Source organism: Haemaphysalis longicornis, unplaced genomic scaffold, assembly GCF_048455015.1.
Source record: "Haemaphysalis longicornis isolate Haplotype H1 unplaced genomic scaffold, Haemaphysalis longicornis Haplotype H1 scaffold_3, whole genome shotgun sequence".
NCBI lineage: Eukaryota > Metazoa > Arthropoda > Arachnida > Ixodida > Ixodidae > Haemaphysalis > Haemaphysalis longicornis.
The window spans coordinates 23,808,984-23,826,677 of record NW_027526335.1 but is presented as its reverse complement, the minus strand read 5'-3'; the positions used below and the strand labels follow the sequence as shown (position 1 = coordinate 23,826,677).

Here is a 17,694-nt window from a genome sequence, read left to right as displayed (position 1 = left end):
TCTGGTCCCGCTATGACTGTCCTAACGCGCGTATGCGCCCTCTCTCGCAGTTGCCGGTCGTCTCCGCGTACAACAACAGCAGCAGCCGTGGAGGTGCTGGCGACCGGTCCACGTTCAGCCGGCTCGCTTCCTGGCCCAGCCGCCGGTTCTCCCGCAAGGCGGCTTTCTCGCAAAGCGGGCCGCGCGTGCCGCACTGCAGCATCATAGTCCCGCCAGACATGGGCAGCGGGGAAGCGGCAGTAACGTCTGCCACCGCAGGTAATAGCCTTTCTCGGCCTCATTCATCACAGTGCTTCCGCCCTGCCGCTGGCTGATGGGCCCTTGTTGCAGGCCCAACGCTCTCGAGAGTGCGCCAGACCAGAACCGCTTTCAGGTTTTTTTTTTTTTTTTCGGAGGCCGCATGGCCCGCTGGCTCTAAGCCGTTAAAGGTGCCTACTGGTAATTTCACGTCTGGCTTGTAGTGCAGTTGGGTCAAGATGAACTTCACCGCGGTTGGTGTGGACCTTTCTTTTAAAAAAATGTGGTTGATCCTTCTTTCATCCGAATCGGTAAAACACGAAAGTGAAATGTGCCTGCACAGGAGCATTTGAATGTTCATTGTGCATCGACATGAACTTACACATCGCTATTTATATTTAGTCGGTATGCCACAGACGCACGTACTACGCCCGTTCCTTAAATCCTTCATGGCTTTATTCTCTCTCTCTCTCATGGCTCAGTCGGTAGAGCGTTTCTCACTTCCCGTTGCGGCCAGAGTGATCGTGGTCTCGAAACCTAGCGCCGCCGCGCCAATGGAACTTTTTCTGGTGATGTCTTTCCGGGACGGATATGACGTCGGTGAGGTATGTGTACCCAGGCATAAAACATTTTTCTGTTAAAATAACACTGCGCTACTGAGCACGGGGTCGCGGATTCGAATCCCGGTAGCAGCGGCTAATATTCTGATGGGTGCGGAGAAAAAAAAAAAAAAAAAGCCCGTGTGTCGAGACTTCGGGGCATGTTAAAGATCTCCAGATTGTTCGAGTCAATCCGCACTCGTACCCCGCACTAAGATTGTAAGCTTCGCAAGTCAGTAAATTAAAATTGTTAGATGACAGAGTACATACAGTGCAGTTAAACGTGGACACAATGAAGTTGACGAAAATTCGCGATTTTTCGTTACTTGCAGGTTTTCGTTACGTGCAGGTTTCTAGTTAAGGCTCGCGTGAATGAAACAGAAATGAAACCGAAATTATAGGCATCACTGATGGTGAACTCACCTTTAAAGGATTTATCTCACACAGAAAAACTGCGTGATATCCGCCTTCTGCTTTCCCACGAACTTAGTCACTACGCAGCACTTCAAAGAAGCAAGGTCACTTACCCGCGTATTAACAAACGTAACTTCATTACCACGTTTGCCTTAACCCGTTTCAAGGATCAAACGTATGCTGAAAGGGTGCCTTTTGGTGAACTTGACGCTCTTTGCCGCACTAAAACTTGTTGAGAGGGTGCTTGCTAGTATACTGCCCCGGGCGGCTTCGTTCTTCTGTCTCGCCGGCGGAGACGGCATTCAAAATTGCGAGCTTGTCCTGAAAAAAAAAAAAAAAAAAAAAACTTAGAACTCATGATCGATGAACTGACCCCTCAGATGGCAGCGGAGACGCGCGACTACACGCCGACAGGCAGGCCTATAGAACCTAACCGACACTACGCTCACGCTAGAAACGCACGGTAGTTTGCGTTGCGGGAAAAGTTGGGTAAATTGGTGAATTTCTCCAGCCAATTTTTCAGAAAAAGTGCAAAAAAAAAAATGGCTCATCAGCGTAGATAATTCGTTACATCAAGGCTAATCGTCGCAACGCCTTCGTTACATGGAGGCCGCAAACACATGTGTTTCAATAGGGCTGGCAACGGGGAACTGAAAAAAGTTCCTTAAATCCAGGAATTCGCTACACCCAGGTTTAACTGTAATGTCAAATAATATGGCCACGGTAAATTGAAATGAAGCTGAACACGAGCTCTTCTCTTGCCGTCGTCGACGGACCAGCTGTTCTTTCCGCGGGAGAGTCTCTTCTTCGGCAGCGAAATCTGCCAAGCCTAAGCACGTGATGGCTAAGCGCGTGAAACTAAGCACGTGATGGCGTGCGGGGAAACTCATTGATATTTGGTTTCGTTTTATGGACAACTATTGCCCCACATAGTGATACTTCTGCTTTTGGCATCGCCCAAGAAATCCGCAATGATTAGAGTGCAAATGTAAGGATAGTTTTATAGACCCTGTGAATCACGTCGGGGTTCGTGCATAAGGAATGCTGCTTTAGAGAATTCCACAACAGTAATTTTCAGAAAAAGGATATAGGGATGTCTTCGCGGAAATCGACTTGCTAGGTGGGAACTACAACTAAGCTGAGGAACAGACGCAGAGACGCAAAGAGAGCCTTGTTTACCGCAGCCTCACAGTTATGCTTGTAGCCCTGAAACAGTAGACGAGAGTTTTACGATCATCCAGGAACACCAAGACCACTAGAAACGTGACTGGCAGCCGGGACGAATGCCGGTGGCAAAGTAACGGCTGAAAACCCACACACAATTAACAAACAGCAAGTAATGTCGGTCCCTGCAAAAAAAAAAAAAAGCAAGCATCCATATTTCCAGCGGAATTTTTTAACGTAGTTGCGACACACCATTTTCAATGCGCGGGCATAGTTTCGCTTTCCCTCGCTGCTACTGTGCGCTCCGGCACTCTGTCGCATTCTCAAAACTTTTCCCCAGTAAGAAACGTCGCTGCATTCTGCTGGTTTTGGTATCCACTACATGACCATGACACCATGAACCAGTCAGCCTAAATAAAAGTATGCATCGATATGATTTAACTCCTGCCGTGACACTATCGATCCAAGAATCTGCACTTGCGGAATACAAATGGCTCGCGTCTGCCATTCCCTGGCGAACTTTAGCTGTTTCATTCGACATTTTTGCGTGCCAAATGCTGAATGTTTTTTTTTGTTTGTTTGTTTTCCAGATTCACCATTGACATTGAGCTTTCAGTTGACGCTGTCGTTGTCGACGTTTGACTTTTGGTTTCTCGGACACGCTTTTTTTCGTTCGCTTATTTTTGTTTGTTCTCCGGCAGAAAATTGTATTGTTTTGCATCTTGTCATTTCTGCTTACCGGTATAATGCCGGCAAACATGGAACCTCAGGTTGATTTATTGTGGGGTTTAACGTGCCGACGCTTCACAGGAGATGAGGCGCGTTGTAGGGGAGGGCTCCGGATTCATTTTGGCTCTTTAACCTGCTCCAAAATCTCGAACACACGGGCGTTTTTGCTTTTCGCCTCCGTCAAAATAGCGGCCGTCGCGGTCGGGAATCGAACCCGCTTCCTTGTGCTCAGCAGCACCATGGAACCTCAGGTATCAGGCCATGTGTTTCAACGGCATCGTAGAACATCATGAAAGCGTGAAGAAAAACTGTTGATAACTAATCTCATACGCCTGTATATCGCCAGAAAGCACAGTGTTTTTTTATGGTTATGTCATGCCAAAGTAGGGAGAGGTTTGAGTGCAGGGCGTGTGTGCAGAAAGGGGGAAGCGGAGGGCGTGGACGCACCCATAACAAAACAACAATAGTGCGGGGCCTCCCCCTTGTGATGTCAGAATACGGGAGCACCACTTCTCGGAAAGTTGGGAAAGCATAAGTATGGGTGGATATGTTGTCGTTGCTGCCAGTGGGTACAGAGGGAAAGGATAAATCGGAAAGGATAAGTCGGCTGATCTGATCACCACTGGCCAATATACCTTGACGTTGGCGTCGCAGCCTACTTCAAATGCACTGGTATATACGGTTGTTTGTTTTCGGGTTTTATACTTTTTTTAAAAATCGGGGGGGGGGGGGGGGGGTAAAAATGGGGTGCTATGTTTCGAACTGATAATAGGGAATAAATCGGGTTTTTTTTTCGCAAAATCAGTATGAAATTCGGGTTTATTCTGGTTAAATCTACAGATACACTAAGTAATACGCACAGTCTAATTTAGACGGCATTACGATCTTCTCAACTCGAACACGTCAAAATTGGTGTTATTTCCATCTGGTGATCTGGAGGAGGGGGCATCAGGTTTTTCTAGAAAAAGCTCTTTGAAATTTGGCATTTGTTTGTAAATGAATCAGTAATGAGGACAATAAAGAAAATTGATAACTTCTAAGAAATGAACCATTCTATTCACGAACAGCTGGTCACCGATTTTTCGCTCATCTTTGTTTACAAACATTACGATCTGCTTGCGCAACATGTGGTTCTTCATTCGAGACCTGTCTGATCGCTCAACGTATCTCAACCGGGAGGAAATTCCCTAGCCAACACAACTTCCATTAGCGAGGCACAACAATGTCAGTGCCACATTCGCCAGCCTGAGGTAGCGAGCGGCAGAGTCGTGCCAATACTCAATGAGTTCGGAGGCTGTGTTTTGGGGGCTTGCTTCCAGCAAGTGCTGGTTGAGAACGGCGGACCGTCAGAGCACGTTTGTGCAGATCGCTACTTCTAAAAGGTCCATTCGGGAGAAACCGGGTTTAACCTGACTCTCCTGAAACGTGTTCGAGGTGTAAGAATCGGGTAAAATCGGGTTTCACCCGAAAACGATTGACCCTTTATATTGGTCACTTGCTGGAGCTCTATTTTTCATTAATCACCAACTGCAGCTCTGTCGCATTGTCATTTGTCCTCACTAGTATGGTGCTGTCGGGATACAATGTACTGGCGCGAAAACCAGAGACCACTCAGGTCTCAGGGCGTCTCACGTAGGCCGTGATGGCTGCACCTGGAAGGTGGGGGAAGTTTCGAGCAATACGACCTATTTTAAGTCGCTTCGAACAGCACTCCGCAGTGATGTCATCCATAGTCGAGCCGTTCTTGAACACGAATAAACTGAAGGCGTCGTCCTCAGGGTCTCTTAAGGCGTGTGCACCTTTCTCATTCTGGCATTGCATGGTCAGTTGTGACTCCTAAAGAAAGCCCGTCCAAAATTCACGCAATGTGCGATTCGGTGGAAGTTTGAACTCGATAAGCGATGTCTTTATCGGTGGTAAGTTGGCGCTCAAGGAACTTACCGAAGAAGACCCCGAGCTTCTCCTTGTATACTTGTGTATTTCGTACCAGACCTGCGCACTCCCTCTTGAATACAAAATAATACCGGCCAACACAAGTGTAGGGTCTCATCTATTGTGGCCGCTTACTCGCTCGCACATAACATTAGTCCATCCTACGGCGCCGACTTCATTGATGCTGGAAAATGTTCGGGGGTCACGAGGGCGGGGCGCAGTGTCTGGCCGTAGGCACTGTGTGGATCAGGATCTGCGCATTGCGGCAATCTTGAAAGTGGTATTGCTTGAAAGTGGCATTTGACGGCCGCTGCGGATTAACGTATTTGATACTTCAGTAAAATGGGCTGTTGGGCTAGTTGGTTCATTGCAAAAAACGAGCGCTACGAACGAGGACAGAAAAAACGGAGAACGACGAGACAGGTGCGCATCTGTCTCGTCGTTCTTCGTTTTTCCTGTCCTCGTTTGTAGCGCTCGTTTTTCCTTAACGTATTTGATTTTAGAAGCCCGCAAGCTTCACCAAGATGATATATTTACATTATTAACAATGCGTAACGACGCTGAGAGGAGAAGAGCGTAGTGAACGATGGCCGAAAGGTTAGTTGTCTTCCCCCAAGAACAGCCCACGCTAAACATACCCATAGCCATCTCTTGTCGTCTTCGATTCTCCGAACCATCCCGCAACCAAACTGATTGCCGAGATGAGCTATCAAAACAATCACATTACAGTTACCAATAAAAATGACTATAGGCACGATTAAGTATGTGCGTGCGTGCGAGCTAGCCTGCAGCGTGCACCTGAAGTCGCATTTACGCACGCAGCCCTTTTTTTTTTTTTTTTCAATTTCCTTTCGTTCTTTCGTGAGGTAGAAAAATGACAGAACTGCGGCTCTGCCAGGCCAATCTAAAAAGCGGGATCTTGCATACGGCTCTTATCTTCCGCACTGTACGAGCGTGCCGTTACATCATTATTAATGATTGGTTCTAAGAAAGTGCTCTAAGTGAAGAACAAAAAAAAAGCAGCACAATAAAGGTGGATACAAATGGGGAAAGAGACAAGGAACACAAAAGCGAATAGAAAGAAGACTAATTTACGCATAATGAAAAACATGACGATAGAAATATGCACCCTTCCCGTCGAAACTTGTTTACACTTGAAAACCACGTTCTTGATAAGGGGGTAAGTACAGAACTCGATGCCCATGTTAGCTCACCCCGCTCCGAGGATTCCCTCGTCACGCAGAGCTGGGCTGTCCCGCAAGAAGATGGTAATCAACTTGTGCTGAACTCCAAAGCACGAGGAATAGACGGAGACCACGATGCGTGGCAGAAGAAGAAAAAGAAGATGGATCATATGGCTCCGAAATTACGGGGCAACGAGAATAAGTTTCCCTCCTGTGGGGGCAAGGCTACCATTCGTTGGGGAAACACAAAAGAAGAAGGAACCGGGGTGCTCGGGAACGGCTCTCAGATGGTCGTAGCCTCCTCTCGTATGGAAGATCGATACTGAAAGTGACGGGCCTAGGAGTGCTAAAGCCACGTTTTATCATGTTGCTTTTGGAGGTGTGACAGCGCGGCTTCCGTTTCATTTTTGTTTCTACATTTCTCCTTCCCTGCCCTTAATGCCTTGTCCACTGGTGGGGCCACGGTCGATATAACTGGCCATCTCAGTGCCAGTCACGAAGAACTTCTGGGTCCTAAGGCCTGAAATGTCATTTTGTTGTAGTCGTGATCGTGAACTATTGTGTATGTGTGTGTGTGTGTGTTTAAAGGGGCCCTAAATAGGCTTCTGAAGGTCGCGATTTCAATGGTGCAATCGCTAGAGTACCCCTTCACGACAATGTATACCAAACATTACACCTCTGCGTAAAGCAGGGGCCGCACAAACACGCAACAAAGATCCTTTCTTTCTTTCCTTGCTCACCTACCACTTCCTTGCCGCCACACTGCCGCGCTCTGACGTGCGACAGATTGCTTGTGACGCACCCTGTGACGCACGAAGCTCTGAACAGTGCGGCTGCGCTATTGGCGGGCCCCGTTCCCGATCAGCGTTCCCGGCTCAGAGGTAAACGCGGTTGCGCGCGGCGCTCATCTCTTCCCAGACACTATGATAGGTTTCAGACCACACCTATCAGCACAAAATATCATGCTCAGAATATCGGGAGAGGGGGTAAATCCATTACATAATAAACACACCCGTGCAATACTCGCTTTGGAATGAACCAAAGAATTTGATAATATCGAGCATGAGGCGATTACGGCAGCATTCTCAGCCCTACAGGTTCGATAGCTACATCAAGGCTTTCCTGTCCAACAGGACAGCTGAGATTCATTTCTGGCCGCTCAAGTCCGACCCTTTCACCCGAGGCAGCAAGGGGACACCGCAGGGCTCAGTGCTCTCCCCCTGGCTATTTAACATCACACTCATACCCATGACCAAGCTGCTAGCGACAGTACCGTAAAATCCCGAGAGATAGCCCACCTAAGATTGAGAGCAAATCAAGTGAAAATATGACGTGGGCTAACTTTCGGTGTGCAGTAAAAAAAAGGTGAGAAATGTCTCGCAGCCAAAGAACGAACACGCATTTATGAGCACTATATTCATTCGTCGTCAAAACCGTCGAAGGAGCAGTCACTCTCACTGCCAAACAAAAGGTCGACCAGCTCCTCACGCACAGAGTTCGACGTGGTTGGCAGGGCAGCAGGAGGAGGGGTCGCCGAAGCGAGCCGCTCATGAAGCTCTCCGTCTTCTGATCCATCGAGGGCTGTTGGTATACCGCACCGTTTGAAGGAGCGGGGGACAACTTCCTCGCTCACGGCCGCCTTACTCACGTTGCTGCCGGCCTTTCGGTGCCATCCGACAACCTCCACTTTCTTCGCCACGGTGAAGCTTTGCCGCATCCTTCCGTTCTTGCTTCGCGACGAAAGACGAATGACCAGAATGTTCAAGGATGCGTGGCGGTCGCGTTTCGGGTTCGGGATTTCGCTACGGTTCTGCATGTGTGCGGGCTGCATTCCCAACCTAAACGTGCACATGTTATTTTTAGATCCTGCGACCTGTTATCGCAGCCGGGTTTCAGGTTCCTGTGACCTGTTATCGCACCCTACCTACGCTAGCTAACCTCGTTTCCGCGGTGAGCGCGAACACAGGCGGCGCTGCGAAGCGCGCCTCCGTGACGTCAGCTTAGGGATTCTCGCATTTGTCGTCTGCTTCACTCAGGATCGCTCTCCCTGCTGTTTCTTTGCGCTCGGTCAACGTCTGATGCTTGTCCGCACCAGAATTGGCGTGTGGGTAAGTTTTTATCATAATAATAGGCTTAAAATCACATACACTAATTCATGGTGTCAATTAAAGTACAGTTTTGGATACCACTACGGGAGAAACATTGCCGGGCCACCCCATTCCTTGCGAAGCTGGTCCTGTGCGGAGAACGAAGAGTCGGAGCTAGGCGTCAGCTTCTCATGTAAGCATTCGAACAAAAGGATCAGTCAGCTGCTAATAACCGACAACAGCGAAAATGGAAGACCAAAACAAATTCTAGGCCTTCAGGGCTGTCGGCTTTGGCAGAAGGCATCACGATTCCCGGTAATCATATGTAAGGTAAAACAATTTTTGCAACCTTGCCGAACGCTCGAACGCGTTTTGTCGCATCACTTTATGTTGTCAAGGCATGAAAGTTTGCCGGCATGCACTATAGACTGCAAAAACTGTAGGTTGAGTTACAAATAACCCAGTGTGTATATACGCGCGCACGTGCTGATTCTATACCAGGCATCTAACCAGTATGGAGGTTTATTGAGCAAAACGAGTCACGTCTTCGTTAAATTTATAGTAACACATATATGTTTGTTAAGACCTGGAGGGATATTTCGGAACATTTTGCACAGCCATATCTTCCCGATATTCGGATATGCGTTATAGAAAAACTGCACTCAAGAGGAGGAGGAGGAGTAAGGGGAGGAGGGGAAAACTTTGTTTAACAATTAAATCGATCTGGTTAGTGGGCCGGGTCCTCAGTCCAGGACAAGAGAGTAAAAGTAATTTTCTTCAAATCATAGAACGCCATCCCGAGTAGAATAGGATTTGTTCTTCGCGCCTGGAAGGGTTGAAAAGCAATAAAGAGCTATTTGGAATTCTTCGGTTTCGAGTCTCGTAATATATGCAGGTATACTATTTATTACGTTAGTTAGCGAGTATATCATGCCTTCAACACCGTAATCATGTCATCATTGTTCGAGTTGAGAGTCAGTTCGTTATGATAACGATATAATTACAATAGAAATTCGGAGCACAAAAGGCGCCTTTGAGTACTGAGGACCCCGTTGTTTAGGGCGCGATCGCGGTGGCGTAGCACAAACCTTCTCATTGTATTTGCATGTGAATACACAAAGCACACTGCCGATATGCACCTACTTGCACGCAGCCGTAATGAAAGCCAATTTGTGAAGAAGGGAATGTATGCCATACAAAATGAAGGAAATATCCACACGACCTTTGTGAGGCTCCCAAACATCCCGAAACCTCCTAATAAGAAGTTGGTGACGGCGCAGAAAAATTATTGCGTTGGGCAGAAAAAAAAAGCAAGAAACATTAATCCGATACAAGACAACAACGAAAGAAACAGAAGAAAGCCGCTTTATTTCCTCCTATGCGATGAGCGTGTAGAGGCCGCTGCTTGGTACGTAGTATTAGACTGTTGAGTCTTCATAGGAGCATCTCAAAAATACTGCAGGGAAGCCTACGCATTTTGAATACTTATCGAGAAGCTCTGATCGCTGATCCTCGCAAATAAGCAAGAAAGGACGAGTTACACAAAATCTTCTGACCGATACTCTGAAGAAAGTTGTTCTCTATCTCTTCGTGTGTTGCCAACTTGTGGGGGATACAGCTTCAAATTATTCAGATGCGTCAGAAGCTGTCAAAATAACTGAGTCGCTAGAAATACGCTTTTTAACGCACTACAGCAACGAAGCGGGCGATTTCTAGCCCAGGCACTGTTGCCCCTCACAAGCGGAGTGTAGCAGACGACAGCGGCGCGAATCCCTAAGCTGACGTCAGAGCCAGGGGGCGCCACTCAAAGATCTCACCGCCAATTGTCAGGGGTGGATTATCTCTCGGTGTTTTTGAAAAAAACGGAAAATCCTGCCAAAAACAGGGGTGGGTTATCTTTCGGGGCTGGGGCATCTCTCGGGATTTTACGGTACCTAATTTGACCCACTCCCTGTACGCTGACGATATCACGTTGTGGAGAACGAAGGGCAGCGACGGAGAAATAGAGAACACGTTGCAAACCGGAGCTGACATTGTCTCGGAACAGGCTAGGGCTATAGGTTTATCTTGCTCTCCTAAAAAGTCAGAGCTCCTGGTTATGCGTTACGCGCCTGGGAGACAAGCCAAGGATACACCAGTCCCAATAGAAATCCGCATGAATAACGCACTAGTACCCGAAGTTCAAACGATCAGAATACTAGGGATGTACTTACAAAGCAATGGCAAAAATGCCACCACGCTCAGTAAACTGACAGCTTGCGTGCATCAGACGAACCGTCTAATTCGCCGCATAGCGAACAAACATAGGGGGATGACAGAAATAGACCTCACGAGGCTAGTTCAAGCCATTGTTCTGAGTCGCTTTGTCTACTCCCTACCATACCTCAGTTTACACAAGGCGGAGAATGAGAAAGTAAACTGTTTGATTAGGAAATCGTACAAAGCAGCTTTGCACCTACCGAGGTGTACTCCGACTGATGAACTTCTGAAAACGGGCCTACACAATACTCTTGAAGAATTAATAGAGGCCCATAGAATCGCTCAATATGAAAGATTATCGAAGACTCCGACAGGACAGCACATCCTAAAGGATCTAAGTATACCGTATGAAGGAACACAAACAAAGGAGAACCCGGTCCATAGAGATATATTTCAGACCTCACTATTAACACCTTTCCTAAAAATATGCACCCTATTCATCACAAGGAAAGGAGAAACGCTGGAGCCAAAGCACTCGAAAAACTGTTTAAACATTGCGAGGAGGTAGTCTACGTGGATGCAGCCGAATACAAAGTGCAGGATGCCTTTGCAGTTGCAGTCGTCGATAACAAACTCAAGCACATCACCGCAGCCACTGTTTATGGCAGGCGGCCGGAAGAAACGGAAGAGGCTGCAATTTCTGTTGCAATTATTCTAACCAAAGCAAAATTTATCTTCAGCGATTCCAAAACGGCTGTGCGTAATTTTACGAAAAACAAAATTCATGAAGCGGCATCTCAAATTATATTAAGAAATCAGTTCGAACCCCGCCAGATCCAGATTATCTGGATTCCTGCGCGCTCGTCCCATCCAGGGAACGAAGCGGCCCACAGTTTTGCCCGCGAACTCGTCAACCGGGCGGTGGACCAATCGTGCCTGCGAGGGTCTAAGGAGCGTATGGTTACTTTTCAAGAGATTACATCTCACTACAGAAATGAAATACTAGTTTATCCTGCCCCTCATTATTCACTAACGAAAATCCAGCAGGCGACATGGAGGCAACTCCAATCTCATACCTTTCTGGACCCTTATAAATTGGCCCTAATGTACCCAAGTCTGTACACACCAAAGTGCAGAATGTGTGAGGCCGAAAAAGCCGACATAGCCCACATCCTATATGAATGCCCTGAGCTCCAACCTAAAGCCGAATGGCATCTGTCTAACCAAATAGAGTGGGAGACTGCGGTGACCAGCTCCGAGCCTGAGACCCAAATTCAGGCCGTGGACTGGGCTTTGGAAGTCGCCACGAAGCAAGGTCTTCTGGCCACTACACGGAGTCAAGAAGAAGCCCATCAATAATCAAACTTAATGATTGTTGACTAAATAAAGTTGTTCCTCCTCCTCCTCCTCCTGCACCGGCGGCACGGCGTGTGCACCGGCGGCACGGCGTAGCTTATTTAGTGGCTCTAGTCCTGCACCGGTGGCACGGACAAACTAGATCATCGCCATCCGTTACACGTGCTTAGCTGAGTTTGTAGATATAGCGCGTCGTTTACAAGGTATGAATAACGCTGAAAAACACGGAGCGTCTCTGCGGGCACAAACGTCCGCTACACGCGCGACCGGGGCAAGCATCTGCCTGCACGGTCGACAAGCAACCCACTGTGCGGTGTATGCACGACACGGCATACACAGCAGCAGCTAAAACTTGTCACCGCCCGCCAGAGCGGGACTATTGCTGATAATCAGTTTGCAAATACGTGAGAGGGGGTGATAATGCAGTGAAAGTTTCCGCGGGAGATCGTCGTCGTCGCGGACTCGCAAAGCAGTGTCCGGATAACTGTGGTATTGCTAAGCCTTTTCCCAGACCTCAGTGCATGGGACCAGTTCAACGCGACAGCGCGGCATGCCGAAACGCTAGCGAGCCGCTATAGTCGTCGGTGGCAATCTTCAATTATTGTCGTTTGCGTGCGTGTTGTGTTTGGAAGCCCCCTATCTGGCCTTCAAACGCTCGTTTCCGCTATTATAAAACTGACGTGCCGGCGCGATCACGGCCGGCGCGAGGAGCCGTTCGATGCGGGCCGGCCACCGACCGACCCCGCTGAGTGGTAGCGGATGTAGTAGGCGGAGTTTGGCCGTCGTCTGCTTAAAAAAAAAAAAAAAAAGAAGCGTGACGTACCGCCGAGCGGAGCCAATGGCTGCGCGCATCTTGAACATACCCTGTTTCTCTAGGTGGCCTTGCGCCTGGTCGGTGACGTCACCGCTTCCACAGTGCTTTGGAGGCGCGGTGAAAGAGGAAATGCGCCAGGCCTTGTTGCGGGCCCTTTTTAATGAACGATAACTCGGCTAATACTGAATGCTTTTAAACCATTTTTGCGGCAGGACGTTCTTTGAATAGTACTCCAACGATTGCGCACGTAAAATCGCAACCTTTGGAACCGCCGCGGTGGCTCAGTGGCTAAGGCATTGTGCTGCTGAGCGCGAGGTCGCGGGTTCGATCCCGGCCGCTGTTGTCGCTTTTCTGATGGAGGCGAAAAGCAAAAACGCCCGTGTGTACGAGATTTCGGCGCACGTGAAAGATCCCCAGGTCGTCAAAATTAATCCGGAGCCCTCCACTACGGCGCGCCTCATCGCCTGCGTTGCGTCGGTGCGTTAAAACCCTACAATCAATCAAATCAATCAACCTTTAGAACCCTGTTTAGGGCCCCTTTGAACAATTGCACAGAGGGAGGTTTGGGTGTTTTGGGGGTCATCGGCTACTGTTTTTCCGTGAACATACCAAAAAGTGGGTTGGAAGAGCTTGGAGTGACAAAAAAATAATAGGGGGTGCAGGCGGGAGGTGCAAATACAGGTGACAAACTACAACCAATGCCTCCCCTAAAGGACTAAATCCTTAAAACGGGAAAGGTAGAAATGAAAATGCCGTAAAAAGATAAATAATTCATGTTCCGTCACACAAGTCCTTTAAAGGAAGCTTCGCTGCGTTCTGCGGCGTTGTACATCCCATTCTGCTTCTACACGCATACTTATTAACTGTGCTGACCGAAATAATCGCGACAATGGTATCCCGAAGCTCACAACATGTGGCATCAGGCCCGCATATGACATTTGCTCTACAGTACTCACCCAGAAAATACCACACGAAGTGCTTATTAGTATTACGGAAACATATTAAGCCTCTGCGTTTAAAGGTTTTCCCCAAGTTTCGTTTTCTTTTCTTTTTCGCACAATTTTCGTACAATTTTGTCTGACAGCAGCCGCCAAAAACTCACTGCTAATTTACCAATTCACGTATCCACCCAAGGGGATTGGCCAATGACGATGCAAACTGCCGTGAGGAGCTCCCTACAATGTCTGGCCCGCAGAATAGCCGCTACCGGTGCCATATTCTCAGGCGGCTAGGCATAGGTCACATCAACTGCTCTGAGGTCTTCTGGACTTCCTCGGGGAAACGGGTGCCAACTTGTACTATCGCAATTAAAAAAAACTGCTCCGAGGCTAAAATTCCCATCCCTTTTAAAACCCGTGCAAAGCTTTTCATTAATGAATCCAATACCACATGAATCCAATATACCACACGTGCCGCAGGGAGCAGAGAGCACGTGTTCTCCAAAAAGCCCTCTCCGCTCTATCTGACGTGGTCTATGTGGATTCTTCAGAATAGACACGTGCCGCATTCGCCATCGCAGTTATTAAGGTCCCTGAAAATCCCCCTCTCGAATTCCTAACGTGAAATACTCCCCACCACAGCGCCGAGCCCCTCGATAAAAATCTCCGATTCCAAAGCGGCCGTTAAAAATTTCGCCAAGTGCAATGTTTCGCCACAGGCATCCAAAATTATCCCACGTTACTCACCCGACTCCCTGGTAGAACGTATATACACTCCGACGCACGCTGGCGTCGCGGGTAGTGAGGCTGCCCACAATACGGCTCGAGGGCTCACAATCTGAGCCGGAGCAAACCTCGAACCCTATCACGGGGCGAGACCCGCCAGGGGCAGAATTAAAACGTACACATACGAACTCGCAAGAACACACGTGGCGCCTCCTTCAGAGGAACACATTCCCTAATCCCGCCATGCTCCTTTGAATCCACCCTTCATTATACTCTTCCTCAGAATGCCCGGCATGTGGCGCCCTCGCCACCCTTCCCCACATCTTCTGGGGATACCCTAAAGATCCTTTTCCCCTACTTATCTGTGATAAGCTGTGGGAGGAGGCACTGGGGAGCTCAAACGTAGAGGTACAAACTTTCTTGGTCACCAGAGCTGCCGATATCGCCACCCGGCACAAGCCAGGGACCACAACCTCCCACTGAGCCCAATAAAGCTCAACGAAATTTTTTTTTTCACTCCCTCTCCATTCCCGTGGACATTTCAGTAGCACTGTGACGCTTGTGTTGACATAACGATCTACCTTCGCCCATATGCTTGCAGGAAAGCCCGCCGATCGGCCGACTCTCATCAACCGGGAGAACTCATTAATGCCCGACGCATTTGGCTACGGCATCGACGAGATCTCAAGCGGCCTTCACCTTTCCACGGCGGAGACCTCTCTGCAGCCGTCCGCCGAAGAGGCCGAAACACCAGGAAGCTTTTGCGAACTGGTAAGAGCTTTCTACATTCTCTTCTCCACTGTAGTGCTGCGTGAGTGTGACTTTCAGCACTAAGTATGTCTGCTGTCCAGCGGTCTTCCCTTTCCATGTTACAAAGGGTTTTTTGCCTGCCCTATCCGCTCATTGCAAGAGCCTTGTACCACTTCATTCTATGCGTTATTTTTTTTTTTGCTGTCTACTTTAGTAAGGTGGAAACCTGACGTGCTCTTTCAAGCGCGAAAAGTGACCGTCGTCATCCGTCAACACTAATGGTGCCGATGGCCACCGCTGTAGAGAGAAAATCAATTATTAAACATGGGTCGATTCAGCGGGCCATGGACAGCAGAATGATAGGAGAGACGTTTAAGGGGCGATGAAGACAAAACATGTTTGGATCATTCGAAAGATTGCCTCGTTAGAATCATACTGACACCACTTTCAACGTAAACTTCGCTAATATAAGCTAAATAAGTAGAAAAAAAAAAGAAAATGGCCTTACGACTGTGTCAAGACGCACAAACCCGATAGACCACTCCGAGTTATAGTTTCCGAAACGGCCACGTGGCAGAAATCAATAGCATCATTTTTACAAGAGAAGTTGAGCATTGTAACCTTTGACGATCACTTTCTTGTAAAGAACTCGGAAGAAATTTTAGACTTCCTGCATTCTTGTTCCACTCATGCGCTCTATGCCGTTTCTCTAGACATTAGAGACCTTTATTACTCTTCGCCACATGACAAATTGCTTAATTTTATGGAAGGCTACATTGACGAGTTCAGTAGTGTCCCTTTTCAAAATGCCACAGGGGTGTCTGTTAGTGGTTTTTTAGAACTTTTATCGTTTTATCTTCGTTCCACTTTTATCGTTATGATGGTAAGCCATGCCTACAACGCGAAGGAATATGCATTGGCTCATGCATTACCCCGATTCTTAGTGACTTGTTTTTATCCGAGCTAGATACCATTCTGGCAGGCCGCCTTGACAGCATGAATGTTGTTCGTGTGTTTCGCTCTTTGGACGATTATTTATTCTTCTTGGATTGTAATTTTGATGTCCTAGAATGTCGCGTCCATGATGTGTTATTCATTGTTAAAGAAAATTTTAGGCCCATCGAGTGTACTTTCGAACTTCCGATTAATAACTCAATCCAGTTTCTCGACATAAACTTGACATTTCAACCAAATCCCACTTGTTGGGCATACCAACCAAGGAGCAGCAAACCACTCCTCCCCTTTCATTCCGCGCACTCAAAATTGGTGAAGAGGCTACAAATGCATCATAATCGGCAGGAATAAAGATAGGTTAACCAGAGAAATTATGGAAGCTGAAAAAAATAGATAGGTTGCAGTCTCAATGCGTGAGCACATCATTTGTATCCCTTTCTCAAAAAGAACTATGTTATCTCAGACGATTATAAGTGTCTCTGCGCATGTGTGGTGGTATGCAAGTGAAAGCGTGACATGTATAAATTGTGGGTTTTTTCCAAATATATTTTGTTGGTAGTTAGCGCTCGTCCTGTTGTCTCCTTTCTTTGTCTGTATCTAATTTGCGCTTTCAGTTCCCATTATGCATCACCAACAGGTCCAAACCTTGACCCTTTTGGACTCACTAACTCATCTCTGGCACTAGAACCCGTGACGTAATATTCACAGCTGCGCGATTGGTTGAGGCAGGCAAAAGCCAACGCAAGTTATGCAGGACTGATAAGCTTGCAGAACGAGCTATTTTCGCTTAAATGTAATGCACATTGATTTTATAGCAGCAAGAATGGTGGGGTAAACACTAGAAGTTACGAAAGTACATGTAAGCATAGAAGTATCAGTGCGCACTGCTGGTTGTACTGGGCGCACTATGCTTGTTATAGCTACCCAGCAATTCGGTGCTTTGGGGTTGTCTCGCACCACACTGGCCGATTAGCTTAAGCGACATTGTTTTACTTAACCCCTTTTAGCGAGAATGCGCAATGTTTCCCGAAACTATTACTTCCAACCATTACAAAAACAAGCCAAGTACAAATACGGTCAGAAACAAAGCGAGCGCGGGCAGCGGTGCTGCGCAGTATGGTTGGCGCCATCTAGGAGGACTGACGGAAAAGCAGACGTTCTGTTCGCTGCAGACTAAACGGCGTACTAACGTTCGCTTGACGACCTCTCCTTGTTAAGTCATCGCAAACGTCACGAACCACACAACTTGATGGGAGAATCAAAGTTTTAACTTGAATTTATTAATTACCAAGTGAATGAAGCATTTTTTGATGCCGGACAAGTGCTGGGGGTGCTATAAAACACCAGATCTTTCGGACAAAACAACCTTTTATTTTGTCAACGAGCTTCCTGGATCAGAGAACAAATCAGAGTAGAAGATATATCATAGTTCGAATGAAGAAAAATAAATGGGCTTGGGCTGGTCTTGTAGTGAGACGAACCGACAACCTGTGGACAATTAGGGCACCAGAGTGGATACCGAGAGATGGGTCTGGAAGAAGGGGAAGGCCAATAATACGATGGAGAGACGAATTAAAGAAATTCGTCTGTCAACACTGAACTCGAGCGGCG

At 47.7% G+C, this 17,694-nt stretch overlaps 1 protein-coding gene across 2 annotated transcripts in view; it reads left to right on the top strand.

The window, feature by feature from the left end:
- Positions 1-17,694, top strand: part of LOC144173194 (uncharacterized) — a 98,725-nt gene that overhangs the window by 64,792 nt on the left and 16,239 nt on the right. For both annotated transcript variants that reach the window (XM_077701707.1, XM_077701706.1), the window contains 2 exons: positions 51-258; positions 14,981-15,150. In XM_077701707.1, the coding sequence (XP_077557833.1) occupies positions 51-258; positions 14,981-15,150 (378 nt within the window). The remainder of the gene's footprint in view (positions 1-50; positions 259-14,980; positions 15,151-17,694) is intronic.